The sequence below is a fragment of the Malurus melanocephalus genome, unplaced genomic scaffold (genome assembly GCF_030028575.1).
Source record: "Malurus melanocephalus ecotype Western Australia unplaced genomic scaffold, MMel_1.1 scaffold_327, whole genome shotgun sequence".
NCBI lineage: Eukaryota > Metazoa > Chordata > Aves > Passeriformes > Maluridae > Malurus > Malurus melanocephalus.
In genome coordinates this window covers 3,347-24,668 of record NW_026623559.1, presented here as the reverse complement: position 1 = coordinate 24,668, position 21,322 = coordinate 3,347, and the positions used below count along the sequence as shown (strand labels likewise).

The 21,322-nt window shown below is 39.5% G+C and overlaps 1 protein-coding gene across 1 annotated transcript in view; it reads left to right on the top strand.

Annotated features, from left to right (window-relative positions):
- CTNNA3 (catenin alpha 3) overlaps positions 1–17,364 on the top strand; it is a 335,868-nt gene extending 318,504 nt beyond the window's left edge. Inside the window, exons 13-14 of the mRNA XM_057377836.1 lie at positions 9,879–9,971; positions 17,179–17,364. Coding sequence (XP_057233819.1) covers positions 9,879–9,971; positions 17,179–17,364 — 279 coding nt within the window. The remainder of the gene's footprint in view (positions 1–9,878; positions 9,972–17,178) is intronic.
- The last annotated feature ends 3,958 nt before the right edge of the window (positions 17,365–21,322 follow it).

Sequence of the window (21,322 nt, the reverse complement as noted above, 5' to 3'; positions counted from 1 at the left end):
GGATATGTAGATAAGCTCTCAGATTTATCTGCTAGGGAAGAAAAAAGRTTGAGCAGTATTAATTGCCAAAAAATACCATCCTCCACAAAGAGCAGGTAAGAGGAACAGTTGGAATTCCTATCAGGGACCATTCAGCAATAACATGAATGGCTTACCACAAAGATGCAGCATAGTATTCTTTGAGGAATTGTGCTGCTGCATCCTAGGCATAGCTATGCGTTGTCCTGCCTCGCAGTGGTGTTTTTTTGTATCCTTTTCATTTCTTTTTCTTCCCCTCCTTTTTTATTTATTTTCTGTTTTCCTTCTTGCCTTACAGTGTCTTGTATTGTTTATATGCAGATTTTCTTCTCATGCCTCATAGTAAGGTGCTGTAAGAATTGTCTTTTGTAAAGCCTGAAAACTAGCATCCCCACAGGGTGCCAGCCKCTTTGGAAAAGGGCAACTAATACGKAGGTCARATAAAAATCAGAATTTAAGATAAATACAGAAAGCAAATACAAGCCCTAAAGATACCATCGGTACTGTCCTCTGTGCAGATCAGGATTAACTTCAACTAAGTATTTATCATGTATGCTTTCCTCTTTGCATTAAAAAAGTCCCTGTATTCTGTTCTGTTGTAGTAAGAAAGACTTTTTGAAATCTGTTGCCATGACATAATTTTTTTTCTGTCAGTGCCAGTTACTGATCAAATTTAGGTGGCTTATGATTAATTTTTGTTTAGGTTCATTCATTGTTGCTGTTCACTTACTGTTCAAGTCAGATGGTTCTGGAGATCTCTGGGAGACCAGTGCAACCAAGCAAGATTTTACTGAGTTACAACTGATTGCAGTTATTCAGGTTCATAGGTACCTTAGTTAAAAATAAGAGAAGCGGGGTTTTATGTCCCAAAATAAGCAGTGAGAACTTTCAAAATTCCATGATTGTTTAAGCAAGTGCACTCTGATTTATTGCAGCTGCAATAACCAGAGCATTAGAAAATGTGACCTATGAGAAAAACACCAGATGTGTTAGTCCTAGTTGGCCCAGGGAACAGTGCAACTAAAGGGGAGAGAAGGGAAAGATGGGATGGCTGTTTTCATTGATGGAAAGTGTTGTTGYACAAGACTGGAACAAATCTGTGTTACATATTGATAATGGAYACAAAGAGAATCAACTCTGACTACRTGGGGAAGATTCAGTTTGGATGTGAGGAAAACCAAATTTCATACGTAAGATTTTATTATGTTTTCATAGGTATTAAGACTCTTGTGTCTCTTTGTGCCAGTTTTACTTCTATCAGTCTGCTAGGAGATAATATATGAGAGTCTGTCCCATTTCACTGGRCAGCAGAGGCTGTCAAAACTGCACATTGTGAAAAAATGTACAAAGGGAAAGTACTGAATCACTTTCTCATTGATGTCTTAGAGGGACRCATTCTGTACTGCCTTTCACAGAATTCGGTCACGAAAGCTTCCTAGATGGAAGAATTTCTTTCACGTAAAAGCAGGAATTTTAGCATTTACAAAAATCCTAGGAAAATAAATAATAAATTTAATTTATTATTTGTAATAATAATAAATTTTTATAATAATAAATAATTTGGTCAGAAGCTAGACCTGAACTAGTGTTCTTTGAGGGGAAGTTGGGGGTGTGTGTTTAATTCCACTTTGCTTGGCGAGCCTGCTTGGTAATGAAGGCTCTCAGCCTCTCAAAGCAGCATGCAATGAGTGATTTGTGATCTAAAGATTGGTTTGCACAGGGATGGTCTTCATGGGTTCCTTACTTCCACATCAACTGGTGCTGATCATTCACTTGAACATTATTGGCTGCTGAATGACTGRGGGTGGGTGGATGTGTGTTCTGGGCATCTGAAGCCTCTTGAGAAGAGAAAGCAGAAATTCAAGTAATGGATACAGGATTCACGGCTAGGATGGTTTTATTTCCATTGTCTGATTGTTTGGGAGGAAGAGCTGCTAAAACAGAAAAATTTGTACTTAAAAATCAAGAAGTCCTGGGTGGGAATGTGTGGGGAGGATGGCAGCAGCAATACCTGTGCTTTGAAAAGCATGCTGTGCATTACAGTGTGCATTTTCCAATGAGACATGAGGTTTGATAGACAAGCTTACACTTCGTATCCTTTTTAAGGATGGTTTGTTTTACTTGCAGGTCAGATTGTGGAGAGGGTCAGGTGAGACTGAAGAGGCTTGAGCAGATCTTGAGGCTGTAGTTAATAATTCCATCTACTCCAGTTTSAGAGATGCACTTATCATTGGYAACCTTTTGCTAAGGGATRTATTAATCTATTGAAGGGATTTGTYTTAGTGTGATTATTCAGCATAATTCATGTAACAGAAACAGATGGATTTAGCATGTTAGAAAGAAATCTTTGCTGAGGGGGCTACCATTGCTCAGACTTTAGTCACCTGATAAACCCTCATTTCTTGTGAAATTCTGAATTGTGTATTTTTGTGTCTTATTTCTCATTGTTTCTGAGCCCTGACAGTTAAACTGAGATATTCACTTCTCCTTTTTTACCTTTAATATACTGATGGATTCCAAAACCAGGGTTTTCCCTGTGTTTCATCTGCCTTGAAACAATGGTTTTGTTTTGGCTTTGGGGTACACTCTCCTCCACAAAAAATGGAGGCTTTTAGAGGGRCAAGAGAGATTCTGCAGAAAGGCAGACAGGACAGATGTTTTAGTTTTAACACATACAGATGAAATAGAGAAAATAAGGCCTAACCTTCACATTTTCAAATGTTGAGGAGGTGTTTAGAAATAAAGTCAYGTATTTCAAACACAGCTATAAACTGCTCATATATAAGGCCATACATAGTTTGCTTTATGAAGATAGCTAGCAAAAGAACAATGGCKTAGTTGGTTTTTCACTATCCATTTTTAAACAACTTAAGTATTTCCATTATAAATGAAATGTCTTAATTAGCTTCCCACTAGATGGAGCAAATGTRTGTCAACTCAGCAGAGGAAACAGTGAATATATTTTAGATAGCTGAAGAACAAATCACTTGTATTAAAACCCACTGTTCTRTTCTTGTTAATTATTATTTTTGTGAGTTTAAAATGGAAGCTTCTAARCCATATGGTGATATTTCCAATAATATACATAAGCTAAGGCTATGCTTTACACGAAGCTGTGTATCAGTTGTCGTGCCTCTTGTGGAGTGAAGGCAGGGACTTGGGTTACAAGAGGTGTGTGATTGTAATACCTATGTTTGATCATACTTTCTTCTTAGGGATTTGAAATTCTTTAAAAGTTACACCCAAAATAGTGTTTCTTTGAAATGAAATAACTGCAAAAAGAGTAAAAAAGCTTCCAGGTTCTGAAGTGAGTCCTCAGGTACCTGATGAAGGATTTGTACCTGTGGAATCTTAGCTTCTTTTCTGGCCACGCTGTTAGTTTTGTTAAACTGCTACCATGTTTATAAATCTTGCCCAGCTCATGTCTTCTGACCCTTATGKCTACAATACCATTACTAGATGAGATTTTCAGGCAGGTGTCAAGTTTTTCCCAACTTCTTAGAGTTAAATACATGTTCAGAGTTTCTGTGCAGCATAACTAGGTCAGTATTTCCAGGAGTAAATCTCTGTTTGAATTGCTGTAGGCATTATGTCAGAGTGGCATGCATACAGAGTACTGTTAGGGAAAGGGRAGAGGAAGCAATGAAAACAGGGCTGGAAATGCATGTTTCTAGCACAAAAGTAGCTTAGGATACAAAATAGGTGTTAAAACTCTCTGTGTCAATTTACTTTGCTGTGCTAACTTCACAGTTTTTCTTTAAAAGGATTTTCAGAGAGCAGTACTCAGAAATTTCACTTGAAACTTCTCRATTACACTCCTCAGCTCAGATCTTCCCTGTCTCCTGGCTTGTTTTTGAGAAGACTTATTATCCTAAYGTACGCTCAATGAGACCTGGAAGCACAGGAATTGTCAAAGGAGTCAGGCTATAATAATCTTTTATTATTGAAAATAGTTTAATCTTTCAGTGTCAAAGGTCATTGCTTAATCTCATAATTAAATTCTTTGTTCGTCACCGAAGTTGATATTCTCACTGATTTAAACTGGAATTACAAATTTAATATATAAAAACATATTTTGCAAAATTTTCTCTGTTAGTAACAAGGAATGTTTATTACCTACATTTGAAAGTGAAAATGTGTACAGCCTGTGGCAGGATAATGATTCCACTATTGCTTGATGACAAATTCCTTGCCAGTGCTTGGTGACAACACTGCTGTCAAAGACAGAGCTCTGATCTCTGGCTTAATTCATCATTTGTGGGTTTTTTGTTAACAGCATCCCAAATCATGTGGTATGCAAAAGATGTCRTTTGAAGGGAACTGCCAAGAATAGATTTCAAGAATAAAAGTGATCATTTTTAAGAGAGAGGATGGTATTTACCATAGCACTGAGTTGTCACAATATTGACAGATTAAGGACATAGTATTTTAATTTGACCTTTATAATGTGGGGTTTATTGTTCTCAACACTCAATTGCTTTTAGCTAAAGCGTGAGAAGTACTTTCAGTGATTAGATAGCAACAATTATATGARGCTCTTACTAAGGTAGTCAGAAAAAATAAACAATGCTTTCAGTTTCTTGTTCTCTTTCTAGTGCATCAAAACTCTTGCTCTGGCAGGCTGTCATCTGGCAGGATTAAGTGTGGGGTAATGGTGCTGTTGTGACTGATACACAAAAATATCCCTCAGTAGGTACATGTTTGCAGAGCACYATATTTTTGCTTTTGTGACACATGTACCGTGGTTTGTTACACTAAGTGACGTGGGGCTTGACATGATGAAGTGTTCAAAATATGGGCATTAGACACATGTCCACAGTGGWGCAGATAATCTCTGTAAACCCACTGTGTGCTCACTGAAGGCCATAATAGACAAACTCTGATCTTCCTGGAGTGCATGGAAGCATTTCTGTTGCTGCTGTGGGATTTACATAGCACAAAGAGCTGCATTTGCAGCAGTAAAATGAAGACATCACTCATCAGCTGAGCTCCTGTTTGGGTGCTAGTCTGCTCTGCATTTTTGTATTGATCTGTGAGCAAGAATGACTGATGGGGTTGTTGAAACCAAGATAAGATAAAGCATTATAACATATCATGACAGTCTAAAGGTCAGCATTTAATTGAATGGTAGGGAAGAGGAGATAACTTCCTTTCACACCAAGATGCCTGTTTGTCCATTTACATTGTATATCTTGAGATTTTAGATCTGCCTCTGCATATGTTGTAGCTTTATTTGCACAATTGATGGTTCTGTGGGTTCTATGTGACCTTTAAAAGCAAATGATAAAGTTCTTTGGATAATCACTTTTAAGGAGGATTTGCTAAAAAAACTTAGTGATGGAGAAGATGCTGTGAAACATAGACAAACAAATTGTTCTACAAAGCATGGATTAAACGCCAGATAAGCCAAAAAGCTCGTTTGCAACCASTTTAGAAAAACTGGCAGACATCTAAAGACTAGGGCYAGACCTTRGTTTTATTAATTATTCTCTTYAAARTCCTTGTAGAAAAGCAAATGAAGAAGTTTATCATCAGAGAGTGGTTTTCATTTCATGATAAAAAGCTAATACATATCCTGAAATCACCCGGGTGCAATAGTAATGACTGGCTATTGAGGGTGAAGTTGAGTACCAGGAAAGTGTCAAATTCTTCAATATTAGGCTTTGCTGTTAGTAGAGCTGCAATCCTCAGCCTGTGTCTTCAGTAACAAACCCACGGAGAATGCAGATTCATTACAACTGTTGAAATGTGGRAAGGAGTGCATGCTACTTGTGTAGYTTSTCAGCCACAGTAATGGAATTACAGCCTAGAATGGATGTGCAGGAATATACTTGAATGCATTTTTGTCAGGATCAACAAAGGCTCTTCACAAAGGAGCTGAATGGGAGTCCTGAGCTGGGGGGCTGGGGCAGTGTCCTGCTCCCCCTTGTGCCTCCCTCTTGCTGCCAGCTGCTCCATCACCTTGTTTGCAGTGTAGGCTCAGGCTTCACCTAGGAATGAATTTCTCTCCTCCAGCACTTTTAGGGGAAACTATTCATGAGTTCTGCTCCTGTGGCTGCTGGAAGCCTTTTAAATTTTTTCTGTTGAAATTTGTTTCCAAACTCTGTTTACCACTGTGTTACACATGAGTCTGCAGGTTGTTGCTGACTGGAGTCTTCTGCAGGGCTTCATTTTGCCTCTCAGCATTCTTCCTTACATTTACTGCAAATTCCATACTTCGTGTGTCTTACAGTGAATTTTCCATTTGTGTCTTGTATTCATCMTGTCACCGACTACAGTACCCAAATCTCTTCCTCTTCCATCCCATGCAATTGGTAAGACTCCTGTTGTGAGTCTTCATACTCTCAGCTTCCTTTCATGCTTCTCACTCCCATCCTCCAGCTGTGCTGTTCTCCCTGGGTAAGATTTCTGTTTATTGATGATAACACGCTATTTTGTGTTGCAGTCCCTCATGTTCATATCAGTTTAACCATGCACTCATCAGACATTGCTTTTTGAACGCTCATGTCTTGGCACATGGAATATTCATGGAAGCAGACACATAGATTTCTCAGGTATTTAATAGATAGTGGTTTAGGAGAGCAACATGAAGAAAATCACAGATTTTGGGTTGAATTACATAAAACAACTTCTAAGGAGAGAAAAAAATGGACTAACTAGCTCTTTTGTTCTCATTAATATGGTGGGGAGTGTTTTCAGTTTTTGCTATTGTGTCTGAAAGTGACTGTAGTGTACACGGCTTGTGATTTAAGGTTTGGTAAATCAACAGCTTCTCTTTGCTTGAAACGTTGTCCTTGGTGTTTAATAACTGGATGGGTTTGTTTTGTTTTTCTGAGTTCTGYGGCACCAGCAATTCAMAATACRGCAGATCTGGCTTTGGAGAGAATRACTTGGGAAGAGCYTGATGGGAGTGTACTTGTCTGGCTRGGAAAGTGGGCTTTCTGCAGGAAACTGCTCATCCCAGCCACAAATAGATTTTACTAACCTGAAAACGGCACAAGCAATTTAAAACCAAAAACTATTCTGACAACATTTAGCCCATGAGGGTTCGGGTGAGCAACATTTAGACCCTGAGTCTGTGTTTTGCCGATGATAARGAATTGGAGAGGGAATCAATCCCTACAATCCATGCAGCTGGAAAGAGATCTTTGTTTTATGATATGCAGTTCATAAAGTGCCAGATCARATGAATTAATCTTTGGAAAGCTTACCTGAGACTGCCATGGAGAGGTGTCTTATCCTMCTGTCCTTTTGCTGATCTCTTTGCTTGCTAAAGGTTCCATATTGAGGCTGGTAATATTTGCRTAGCTTGACTTCACAGAAAAATAGCGTCAGTGGAATTCTACAAAATTCTCTTGATGGCCCTAAAATAACCAGTTTGTAAGTATATGCAGTTTGTTGTGGAATCATAATGGTATAAAGCTCTTAAACACATTCCCTAAAATTCACCTATGTATTACGTGACTGTCTTAAAGTTATTAACTGTTCTGCCTTGTCACAACATTTTCAGTCCCATGTTTTATAGAATGAAGAAACCCTTTATGGGAAATAGTGGATTCCCAAGCACTATTTCACAAAATGGTGCTCTGCTGCTGTGAATTCAACTTTATGGTCACTGGTGGAAAAAATTCTAAACTAATTTTATAAAAACCTATGAATTGCAATTTGGTTTTAAAAATTTTATTAATAATCCATGTATAGTTTAAAGGGAAACAATTTCTTTTTTCTGTGAACTTAATTGAGGCCCTTACCACCTGAGGGAGTCAGTGTAATCCTGAGAAGCTGAAGTTCCTCTGTTTTAATATTCTTTCTGTTATTGGTCCTCTAATAAAGAGTATCCCTAAGTGTTTCAATTGAAGTGAGTTTCTGATAGTTTATTTTAGTGCAGGGGTATCYGCCACCACTGAAATCTCATTTTGCTTTCACACTGCATCTTTCCCAACAACTTTTTTACAGTAACAGCCTTTGGCTACTGTGGAATTCTTACTGGGTTTAATTCCAGTATTAAAACTGAGACTTCATCACAGTGTTAGTGTTTGCCTGAAAATAAGGTGTTCCCTTTCCCCATTTGGGCAGTATAGCACTGTGCTTATCTTTGTCCCCAAAATTGATTGCCTGTTTCCATGAGGAAGTTTAGGTGTATTTATCACACCCGGCGTTCTATTTCTGCTGAATTGTGCACTAACATTGAGTTATTTCTTGCATTGTTATCTCATAGAAACTATGATTTTCTTCAGTGAGTGAAATTGCCTGTGTGCTGCTGAAGGAATGGAGTGSTGTTTGAGCCTTGTTTCAAGGCTGGTGTTGAACTCTGTGGTTTAGATAGCACCCTCTGACCACAGAGGTTCTTTCCCAAGGGACACCAAGGCATGCAGGTGGATTTGTTCAGGTTAATGCAGTGGCATTACCAGGCTGATGCCTTCTCAATCAGGCTAATCTGAAAYAGAGGCYAGACAAACTTAAAAGAATGAGAATAGACAGCTTTAATAYGGGCCTAATGGTACATTAGGGCAGACAAARCCTCCTCCTGAGGCTACACCCAAAATGGACACCGAGTTATRAGATCTTCACCTTTTSTAAGTTCTGCCTTATTAACATCTTGGGCCTTAATTCTCCAATGATCTTCCAAACTTKCTCTGCCCCCCTGCCCCCTCCCTAACTCACTGTTGTTTCCATATTTTGGGGCTCTGAGGTGTCCTTGGATCCAGGCTCAAAGAGGGATTGTTTTGTCTAAAGATGGGAGAATGGTAGTTTTAGTGCTSTACTAGAGAAMTACAAGAATACARACACATGAAAATATAGAAACTAAAAATCCTAAGGCATCAATGCTGTGGACCCAGAAATAAAATGACAGAGCCCTGCAGTGTCCTTCTTAGCACATCTTCTGTGTATATTCTTTGACAGTAAAAACATGAAGGTGAGAACATACAGCAGTTCTGGATTAGAAACATTCTATTTGACTTGATTGAAAGTTGGGTGAAAGTAATGATGGTGGCTCTTGCTGCCTATCTGATAGTCCTGGTCTTGTCATGTTTCTCTTGGAATGTCAGGCTTTCGAGGGACTCAGAACATCAGGATTCACTCTAATTGGAACTCTAGATGTCATGGTGATAGTAGATCTGTCATCAGCTTTGTASAGCCTGGTTCTATATATTTTTGCTTCATAAAAATTAGAATTTACCTGATAGAAAGGAAAATTTCTTGAGTGCCCTATTGCATTGGCAGAACCAACATTATTTTTTAAGTGGTTCATAATATCAAAAATTTTGTGTGCTTCATTGCGCAGTGTTCTGCTGATAGAAGTATACTGGCTTTTAATTTTTTATTTCGTCTCATTTGTAAAGCTATGTTCATTGTGCTTTTTTTTACTGTATTTATGACAAAATTCAGAACTTATGCATGAAATCCATTTTCTTTTAATAATATTTTGTTAAAAGGGAAGTAGTAAGTAAAAATCTGARGACCTGGATCATATAGAAAATTTCTTGTTGTAAATGAAACAAAATCASAGAATCAAATGGTACTTGATGTGACTAGGAGGGGTGGACAATGGCACATTTAATAATGCCATGTATAAAAATAGCAAACTAGGGACACTTATTTTTTTCTGGTAGTGCTGATACTTGTGCTATTTAATAGAACTGGTGACACTTTCAAAATCCATTCTTATGTAAAGGTTTCTTGTTAGACACCGTTGCTGGCGGCAGYAACACCAATTTAAACGCCCAGTTTAGTAACTGCTAGAACAGGACTGGCTGGTGTTTGTCAGACATTATCTCGTACCAAATACAGTGTGTTTGACATGAGTGGCCGGGTTACCAACTGTGACAGGGAATAACCCTTGTGTGCATTTTCCCCAGACACCCGAGGAGCTGGAAGATGTGTCTGACCTCGAGGAAGAACACGATGCGCGCAGTCGTACAAGCGTTCAGACCGAAGGGAAGACTGACCGGGTATGTGTTAGCCCAGGGCATGGGGAAAGCTTTGGGCTGAGGGGAAATGCTGCTGTGTTCCTGTTCCTATGGAGTCACTTCACAGCTGGAGTTTTCTTACTGGCAAAACAGAAGTAGTGTTTGGTAGATAAGTACTATCAAAACCTAGTCCAAAAAGGCACTAAAGCTTTAAAAGATCRCATTTTCATGCATGATCTTCTAGTTCTCAGCTAAACAAGAGTTCTTCTCTAAGGGATGCTTTTCTTTGAAAAGAAAACTGTAAGTAACACATACTTCAGAGTGCACAAAGCAAGAGGTGATGCTGAAGACAGTGCTAGGTTGGGAGCTGGCTGTCAGCAATCAGAGGCACTGGTTGGTGCTGTGGGGAGACATCTCTGGGATGTGCTTCTCCTTCTTGTGAGGTGGAAGGGACTGTTACACATAGACTATGGTTAATACAGCTAAAAGTCCCAGTACTTCAGTATCAGAATATGTACATTCCTTGTTTTTCTTCATTTCTTTGTAAAATAATTACAGTTACTCCAAAGGTTCCTTTTTGTGGGATGTAGATAGAGGTCGTGGCTTAAAGCCCGATTCTACAATATAGAAACAGTTTTCCTAGATTTCAGGTCCTGCTGTCAGGGCCATAAATGGCACATTACCCTCAAAAACAATAGAAAATTATAGCTTTGACTAAATTATATATGTATGCATTCAGCCTAAAGTCACATATTGACAGACACCTGTACATACGTCTTTTAAAAAGAAGTTTTAACTAATTTGTTTGTTGCACCAGCAAACAAGAATGGTCATTTAAGGCCTCTTTGTTTGGAGTGCTATTTGATACTGACATTTGAAGATTTCTACTCAGAACCTGTTTAGGAATATGAGGAATCCGTGTAGGGAAGACAGATTTTAGGGTTTAGGCAGTGTGTGGGTTTATGTGGTGCAGCAGGTTTGTGTGCTGTTGGGAGGCTGTTGTGTGCAGTGTTGACACCAGGAATGACTGTGTTCCAGAGGTGCTTTGGCAGGATTACAGAACAACCTTTTTTCCTCCTTGAGTTTTTTCTCTTGGGCATTGCAAGCACAGTAATTCAGTTTTATTTATACATATCTGGCTCCATACGTGTTCTGCATAGCAGCACTCCTGAGTCATTTTGCTTTGTCAAGAGTGTTGTAATTTCTTTGATGTCACATCTCTCACTGCTCCAGCRGGGAACTGGTGCCTTTTTTCTTTCTGTTTTTATCACAACATATAAAACCAGATGTGATGTGTGTATGCCACTTGTAACAAAGGCTACATCTTAACTAGCAAATCCTGTTCTCCCTTATGTATGAAAAARTCATGTATTATTAATCACACCTTCAGAATCTATCTCCATAAAGACAGAGGAGAGGTTAGTGGTGAGATGGTAGCACTGAGATTTGACCTCATATTTATCTTCCTGACTCATCTTGAAAATGTTACTTCATTGATCTTTTCTCTCAGATAATTCCMCATTTCTGAGATGAATGTGATAATGCCTGTGGCAGCATCCCGTGCTGGGGGATATGGGTCAGCTTGGGCAATGTGTTATGGGATCTCTGGGTATTTAAACTGGATAAAAATACTGATTATTACTTATAGGGTGATTTTATATCCTTGAGGAAGAAGATCCTTAAGATCAAATCCTTAACTCCTATAAAAACAGGGTAGTGCTTGTGGATCCAAGGACTAATGCAGTTTTCCCACCTCAAAGTCAGCTCTTCCTTGAGTGTTTGTGTCTAATTAGTGTAATTAGCTCTGCAGGCTTATCACACCAATTGATCCCTCCTGATCAGTGTGATTCCACTGAAYGTGGTAGGGGCTTCTTATCGTAGGATTTTGTGTTGAAGAGAAGGGCAAATAAGATTTGCCCAGTTCATGTTCAGACTTAGAAGAAAGACAGTGTACGTGTTGATGATCAGGAAAAAAATACTTTATAAGTGTTTGAAGTTACCAAATTAGTGACAAGAAGAGCTTAGCTTAATTTCAAAGGTTCTGCTTGCATGTTAAGGCGATCATATTGAGGAAGAGGTGAAATGTTTGACCTCATAACATAATCCACTTAGGGATGGCAAGAGCAGAACTCTTTAAGGCAGCCACATACCCACATTTTTTTCCTCAGAATTTTGCAGACAGTTTTGTGTATGCATTGACAAAAATGTCTGCGATTAAGGTAATTTTTTATATGGTTTCGTTGCACACTGTGTTTGTGCAACGATTCTGGGCTGATAAAAAGTTGACTGAATGTGTTCTGTGAATGAGAAAATCTAGGCAAAGTTTTATTTGTATTTGTTTTACTGTTTTRTTATATTGCATTTTAAGTACAGCGATCAATGTAATGCTCTAAAGATCTGCCAAACTCCAAGAGAGGCTGGATAAAACAGCAAAGACCAAGAAGAACTGTTGGTACTAGCTTAGAAATTGGTTAGAAGCGAAGTTACMTTTGCCATCAAGTTAATTAGCTATTCTTATTAAGTAGCAGATATTTTATATCTAAGATCCTACATTAAATGAAATGCTGRCATACATTAATGGGAAGCATGTGCAAATTTGTTAATAAAAAAAAGTGATTTTAGAATATTTTGTTTCATTTTTATCAAAGCCCTAAGCAAGCATGAAATACTGATGATAAGAATTCAAGTTTAATGAAAATAACCACTGTAATTTTGAGTAGGTTCTACGAATAGTAATTTTGACACTTGATATATAGCAAAAGATTCTCTGTCAGGAGTCATGATCTATCAAAAGCATTTAATTTTCTTTCCAGTTTTTAACCCAATTTCTGTAAAGGGAAGAGATTAAGTTACTGAAGGACTCAAGGTTGTGGCAGTATATTATGTCCTCCTATAAAGTAGAGCTGGAAAGAACCCCAAGAACTTGGCTAATCCAGCCATTTGGCCCCAAGGTAGAATAAATGAACTTCTTCTTGACACACATATATATGAACAATTGGATTGCTTTCTCTGCTTAGCTCATTACTGGAATTGATGGTTTATTATTATGCCTCATGTGTTGCAATTTACATGTTAGCACTGATCTGCGGTGGACACAGAATGTAAGCATTCCTTTCTGTATATACTTTTTTTTTTAATGTGCTTGTACATCCTTTTTCTATCTTATCTCTATTTCAGAAATTCCAGGTTGAATAACTCCAATAACCTTAATTTATTTGTCAAGGTAGTGTTTTCTGTATATCCTTTTAGTCTCTCTTTCTCTCCTCTGGATGCTCTACAGCTGAGTGAATTCTTGTGTTTTGTGTCTAGACTATTTATATTGCAAAATGTGTGAAGCCACCTGTGATCTCAACAGCACAAGTGTGAGGTTTGCATGATTTCCTTCTGTATGCACAGTTCAGAATGAGCTTTGTATAAAGTTTGCTTTTCTGCCAAGGGCACAACCTTTGATCAACTACGAATGCCCACCCATGGAACTGCCCACGGCTGATTTTGTCTCAGTTCTGTGTGTGCACTGGTGATTTTTCTTACGGGTGAAGCCCTGTACTTGTCCCAGCTGCAATAYACCCCGTGATGTTTGCAGATCACTTTTCAAGTTCCCTTTGAGTTGCAAATGTGTGGTGTGTGCAGTTGGTTSTGTGGAAGCCCTGACTAATGCTGGGGTCAGGGCAGCTCCCTGCACACCTTTTCCGGATGGATCCCTGGCTTTGTTGTGTGTTCTTAGTAAGTGCTCTGTGAGCGGTTTTCTAACTGGTATCACACCCGCCCCAGGTTGTTTATGAGGATGACATGAAGCAAAGCTCTGGTGAAGCCCAGATTTTAGACATTTTGCTTTTTTGTCTGTAGGCCTATGGCCCCAGGACAAAGAGAAATTATATTTAATATGCCACMGTTGCATTATCTAAGCCAACCTTCTTAGTGAAGGCTGATGTGAAAATGGCATTAAAGAGTTTGCTGTCTCCCAATAGTTTTACCTCTTGATCCGGTTCCAATTACGTTGTATCTAAAAATACAGCAGAACTGTCACGGCAGCACAAATGAGGCCCTCTCTGAACTTGTTTGAGGAGTGCTGCACTTCAGCAGGCTTGCTGCAGCTCTCCAAAGTGGGAGAAGGCAGCTGGTGACAGCAGGTAGTAAAGTATCAAAAGAAGCACAGCTTCTCCCTGCTGTCAGCATCACACACCCACACAGTTCATCTCTGGGGATCCCTGTTCACTTTGCTGGGAATTGCTGAATATCTAGCATTCTCTCTGTGACCTCTTTATCCAACTTCAAAATGTTATTCCCTCAATAGAAAAAGTAGTACTAAAAGGTAGTGGACATACCGTAGTCTTTTTAACAGAATTCCTTTGGACTTGGTGGTGTCTTCATGAATGCACTTAGGAATATGCTGGCATTCAAAACACATCTGTAGAATAGTTCTGTCCCAAGCTTTCCTGATAAAATAGAATCACAGGCTCCTGGAATGGTTTGGRTTGGAAGAGACCTTAAAGATCATCCAGTTCCACCCCCCTGRTACGGCAGGGATGCCATGCACCAGGTGAGATTGCTCAGAGCTGAGCTCACATGTGTGTATTTTATGTAGTCTGCAATGTTTGTTCAAGAAAAAAACAGTTAAAAGTCATAATTGGARCTGTTTTGGAAGAGCTTGATTGAAATAGCTGTTTTTGGAGTGATTTGGAGGGGTCCCATTGACTTTAACCAAATGATCATCAGACTGCAGTAGGAGAGCAGGAACAGAAAGGGCTTCTTGTGGCTCCCTCAGATGTGGTGACTTTGGTGACTTTTGTAACCTACAAAATTGCAGAAAACCAGAGTTTTCCTCTTTTCTCTGTAGTTATATGACATATTGCAGCCTACAAAGCATGAAGTGTTAAATAATTGTCAAGGGAAATTCTTTGATTTTGCTTGAATGTGTTGTGCTGCTTTCTGTTGCCTTTCCTTCCTTCCTGGTCCCTGTAAGTGGTAAGAATGGTGGTGGTGTGGATCTGGCTGGTCATTTGGTTTTACGGGTCAGGAAAGAAAAAATGTATGTCCATCTGAGATTYAAAAAGCATAATGGAAAGTTTATTTGAAAGTCAAATCCTTGGAGTGGAGTTGGAGACAAAGGTAGGCAGAAGGCCAGTTCTTTGGGGAGTCATTGGCAAGCAGTGTAAAGGGAGAGAAGAATCTACATCTTCATCACATAATTACTCCCCATGTGTCCTTACATGGCATTAAAAGTTCTGTTTCTTTGATGGAGAGCTGACTGAGACATGGAAAGGTGATGAAAGGAAACACTGGTCTCATAGGATTAGTCAGGTTGCAAATAGGACAATTCAAATAACATAACTCCGGTGTTGGTGACTCCAACTACCAGGGACAAACGGCCTCCTGAAAAGTTACTTCAGGGAAATTTAAGGAAAAAAGGTTGGCACCTATTTTTAAATAGAAGAAAATACCAGGAATGTAACTTCTTCTCTAACCTAGTYCTAACTCTTCTGTCTGCTACTGCAATAATAGCATTGTGTCTTAGAAGTAATGAAAACAAAAACTTTTCCTGGTGGACAAAATAAACCTGCGTTCATGTAATAGTGATTCTGTTTAGGTCTTTATTTCACAATTAATGTTATGTTGCCTATTCTGATACAGAGTTAAATCTGTGCTTAAAAGGCTGTGTATACAATTGCTTTGTTTTGTTTCTGTACATTGTTTTAAAGCAGTATGAGGAAGAGAAAAGGTCAGAATTACAGTTTCTTTTGTTCCAGTGGATAATGTGTCTCATTGCACCTGAAGCTCATTATTGTTGGCAGGTAGCAGGATGCTGTATGTCCCAGTTCCCTCATTAAAATGTCATCTTTCTTGTGGTTTCARGATCCAGGCCTGTGATCTTGAGCTCAAAACAGGATTGAAGCTGGGGCTAGGAAATACCACAGACATCCACTCATCAGCAAACATGTATTAGATCATAGAAGTTCTCATCCCTCTGTAGCCCACCTCAGGGTTTTTTGACAGCCTAGAAGTAATCTCCAAATAGTTGCACTTTCTAATTCTGTGACTGTAGGGTGACTTGGCCACTCTGAGATGGATCCTACCACCCTGAACCATTTTGTGATTCTGTGTAATTCTGTGACTACAATTACGGGTACTGAGAAACATGTCATTTTCAGTAATTTGTGTAATTGAGAAAATTACCCTTGTGACAGTAATTCTGGTGTAAATAAAACCGCTGAAAAGGTGTGACTTGAAAAACATGCATTATGTTTAAAACTGATTACCTTTTTTATTAATTATAAATAATCCAGCCACTGCCATAACTCTCCATTTTATTGGTGGTAGATGATGTTTTCTAAACAAGAGTAAGTTTATATTGTTAATATTTATTGTTTAATTGGAGAGCAATGATGCTGTGTGTAGTTGTGAGTTGCTGGTGGCCTGGAGGGAAGGTGTGAGATAAGAACCACTATGGCAGCAGCCATCAGGACAACAGGGGCTCYTCTGTCCCTGGCCTAGATCTGGTGAAGGGCTGGGACTTCCATGTGGCCACTAACATCATCGTCCCTGGCTGCTTCCTGGCCTGTTTCTGGCACAGGAGGGGTGTCTGACCCTGCTCTGCAGGAGGCTGCTCATCTTGCTCATGAAGAAGAACATTAAGTAAAAACATTGCTCTCACTGTGCTGCATTTTCAGGAGGTTTTGGTAATCTTACATGGATACTGATTCCTGACATGTTCATCTGTTTGTCTTCTGCAAAGATAGAAGATGCATACTTGAACAATTAATTATTTTTCAGTTCCTAAAATCATGAACAATTAGTTATTTTTCAGTTCTCAGGAGAGAGAACAAGCATACCTGAGAGTTTCAGGCCAATTAAGCCTTTTCATTGATTATTTCATACATGAATCAATACTGCGTTTTGTCACTTTTTCATGTGTAACACTTAAAACTACTTAGGCTCCTTAATCCTAAGAAAYAGGAAAAATTGTCAGTTATATTTCATAAGGGCTCTTAGGAAGAATTTCTTCTTCTTTCTCTCACTGTGTTAATGGCTTCAGGAACACCACTATCCCCTTTATGCTGAGGATCATTTATTTGGCCCAATCCAGTGACAACATACAAATTTTGAAATTTAGAAGTGCTCAGATTTGAACAGTTGGCTCAGGCCATAGTCTGTTTAAATGATACATTTATTAATGTGCAGGGGTTTTGCTAMAAAARRAAAAAAWATATTCTGACATAGATGTTTTRCAAATCAAATTATTCTGTTTCAGGCCAAGATGACTCAACTGCCAGAGGCTGAAAAGGAAAAGATAGCTGAGCAAGTGGCTGACTTCAAAAAAGTCAAGAGTAAGCTTGATGCAGAGATTGAAATATGGGACGATACCAGCAAYGACATAATTGTTCTGGCCAAGAGGATGTGTGTGATTATGATGGAGATGACTGACTTCACAAGGTAATTATGTAAAAAAAGCTTTTCCAATATTTATGAATGCTGCAGGCCATTGTCACACTGTTACAGCAGCAAATACAGAGTTTTTAACGTCAGCTCACAGCGTCTTTACAAAATGGAGCGGCTCAGCCAATGCAACACAGCAGGTAGGAGTACTGAGCTGCTGGGGATTTAACATTTTGAACTACATTTGTGCCTGTTTCTTTTCCTTTGTCCTCTTTTATTAATTGGTTGGTAGGGGTTTTGCACATCGTGTAGCACTCTATTTCTGCTCTCCGTGAAAGGGGGAAAGTAACAAAATAATCTCARTTGTAAGCTGTAGTTTTGTGTCATCTGTTGTTCTTTCTACTTGTGTCAGACTGTGCTTTCAAGCATAAAACTCACTGTACAGAGCCTATATGTGACAGTACACATCCAGGATCATACATGTTTTATATCCCATTACTTGCTGGTGCTTTCTTAAGAACCCTTGTGCTGCTCGATGTAGTTTTAAAGAATGAAGAGTACCATAGYAGATAGCTCTCAAAGCTGGTATTGCTTTCTGCAGTTAAGTGTTCGGTGATGCTCTTCGAACAGGAAACAATCTTAAGTGCAGGAGCCTTTTCTGCCATGTTCTGAATTAAATGCTCAGTAAAGCTGATCAAATCGATTCTAACAATGAAAGATACTGGYATGGTGTCTGTCCCTCCTTTCCCCCTCCCTTGTGCCCCTCCCCAGTCTAGTAGCAGTGAAAGAGTTGCTGACAGGTGAAGCCGTAAAACCCAGCTTCTCTTGCAAAGACACATATTGTCTCATAAAATAAGTCTTTTCATGCAATATACTGACAAATTCTTTGTGAGTATGGGTGAGCAGGGTTGCATCGAGCTGAATGGGCTGGGCTGTGGGGCAGGCTYCCTCTGGGGAAGGCAGCTGTTCCATTTCAGCACACTGGCACTTTCCAGTGCAGGTGAGAGAGGTGTAAAGACCTGCATGGAGAACTCGGCAATCCTTTGTAAAGCTGGGTTTAAATATGTTCTTCAGTAAGAAGTTTTATTTCTTCTTTAGTATTGTTAGATGAAGTCTGGTAAAAGGGAAGTTTTGTATCTGAGCAAAAGGTGAACTCTTGTGGCCTTCTCTTACTGTTGCTTATCAAAGGTGGCAGGTGTTGAAAAACACAGCTGGCTTTTCCTTTCTGATTATAGGGAACTGATTATAGGATTGTTTAGGCTGGAGAAGATCCTTAAGATCATTGAGTCCCACCATTAACCCAGCACCACMGTGTTCATTGCTAAACCATGTCCRAAAGTGCTAYATCCACATGTTTTTGAACACTTCCAGGGATGGTRTAWCCATCAGTTCTCATGGCAGMCTGTTCCAGTGCTGACCACTGTTTCAGTGGAGAWATTTTTCTTACTGTCTAGTAYAAACCTCCCCTTGCTGCAACYGGAGGCMRTTTCCTCTYRTCYTTGTGGWKTACTCCCCTGGGAGCAGAGCCCAAYTCCACCTGGCTCCACCCTCYTGTCAGGGAGTTGTAGGGACTGAGAAGGTCATTCCTGACCCTTCTTTCCTTCAGACTGAGACCCCCAGCTCCCTCAGCTATTCCAGACCCTTCCCCAGCTCCTTTGCCCTTCTGTGGGCTGCCAGGGGATGAATATTGCAGAAGCCACAGCAGGAACCGGCCCACCTTGGAGTCTGAGCTCTCCTGTCTTATTTCTTCAATATGGAAGAAATAAGTCTGGCATTTTGTATTTGTTACATCAGAAGCTACTCAGATAAATAGTAGATTTCTGTATTTGAGTTGTTACATAAGCTGATTGCTGTTGTTCTTCAAATGGTATTATCTTGCATTCATTGTAATTTAATCTCAGTGAGTGGTTTTCAAAGTTTTGGGTTTTTTACTCTGTCTTCTGTAGAAGTAAATATCAAAAAATTGCCTGATCTGCTATAACAGTTTTAATGATATTTTAGTGGAAATATCCTAATTTCTCTGCTGACTGGCTGAAAATACACAAGAAAAGTCCCAGGGTTGCATTTGGTTTGTTTTGTTTTTCCCTTGGTTTAATGTGTAAATGGAGTAGGATTTTTGTTTCCTATTGCCAAAGCACACTTACAATTAAAGAGGTATTTGCCAATAAACAYACCCAAGTCCCTCTTGCTGATATAAAGGAATGTGCTTTGGATCACAACACTGGAACTTGTAATTCCTGTTGAGAAAGTAACAAGGAAGGGTCGATGGTTTGAGCATAAAGGGAGCTCTGCTATGAATTTTTTGAGAATAGTTTTGCTGTTTTGCTGTTTGAGCCCTGGGCACCCGGGAAAGTTCCTTCAAACAGAGAACTGCAGGATGTCTCCATGCAGGATTTTCACAGTGCTTTGATGGTAGGAAAGGTACACCAGGGTTCAGGTGAGATTGGGACAGCAGGCAGAGCTCGCTGCTGTGTCAGAGGTGATTTTGTAGATGCACCACAGAGAGCAGYGCTGATAATTGACCTGGCTGGAATGTTGCATAGCTTGTCCTAGCAGCGTGGAGCCTGTGGATTCAGGACTCACAGTGTCTGTTGAAGCCTCTGGGACAAGCCCTCTCACTTTTCTGTGGCATAAACAGTAAATGAGAGTTGCTGGGCTTTCTCCCCTTCCCCATTTTGTAGGTTGTTAGATTCCAAATGGGGCCATATGAACACTTCCTTTAAACAAAAGGGTGCAGCTCTCGGCAAACTGTTCAGAAAGTGTCTCGTATTTGTTCTTGCTACTTGACATTTGTTTCTAAAATGGCATCAATATCAGAGTTAATAAGAACAATACAGTGAAAATAGCAAAACAAATTAACAAGACTTGAGAAACACAAATCTAGCAAAGTCATCCTGCAAAGCTGTCCCCCTCTCTCCCTGTAGTAAGACTAAAAGTGTAGTTCTGCTTATTCCTCTAGTACTTCAAGGATTACAGTTTGGCTAGAATTTTCTTGCTGTGGTACTCTTGGTTAAGACCAAGTTCAGCTGCCCCTTTGAGCAGGGCTCCTTACTTGGRAATAGCCACAGATCTCAACCTTAATTCCTCTGGGCTTCTTGTCTTTGCTTGGGAAAGGGAAATGGGGATCTAAAATGAAGATGTCAAGATGGCAGTTCTGTGATTGTTGGGACTTGAGGAGATCACGGGACAGACAGATGACAAAGAGGACTGAAGAGGGTTTCTATTCCTAAACAACTTCATCTGTGAAACTCTTCACCATAACTCACGATTTTGATTTACTTTTTCTGGTGCCCCTTCCCACTTYGGCATTGTCCATGATCCTCCTATTTCCCATCCATAAGCCTGAAGCTTTTTCAATTCTGTGGGGCTTTTTCACTGCACCTTGAAATCTGCTGCCTTCCTTGCCTTTTTCTGGTCCCTTCTAGCCCTTTGTATCAGCTTCATTCAGCTTCTCTCACTGGTGTGAAAATCCCATGTCCCAGCTCTCCTGCTCAGTCTTGTTCCCAGTCACCGACTGGGTTTAGCCGTGCCACAAAAGATAATGTGCATTTATTACTAACCCCCCTGAACTAAGTGCTATTGCAGTCAGTGTTCAGCATCCGATACATGTAGGAATATCCCTTTCCCCCTTCTCTGCTTATCTTAGGGAATTTACTGCTTAGCCCTACTATTTCATTGTGCCATCTAGGATGCTTTTGAGAGTCCGTAGCTACTCAGTGTTGGCATTGTAAGCTCTGTATGAGAACAGACAATTTTCACTTTAGAATTTTTTTGCCAAAAATCACCTAAAGATTGAAGGTGGTAAAAGTTTTGTCTATAGAGATGTTTTCCAGTTGAGTCATCAGAAAGGACAGTTATTYTGGAGACAATGACTTTGGGCCAAGAAGGTGAACCTGTCCTTAGATCAAGAGCAGATTTTACTTGTKTTAATCATGTAGAGACATTCTTTAAGGTAAATTTGCTTCCTGAGAAGAGCAGTTGTGTGTGCATACTTGCATGTGTTTTCTCATGCAGGCCCT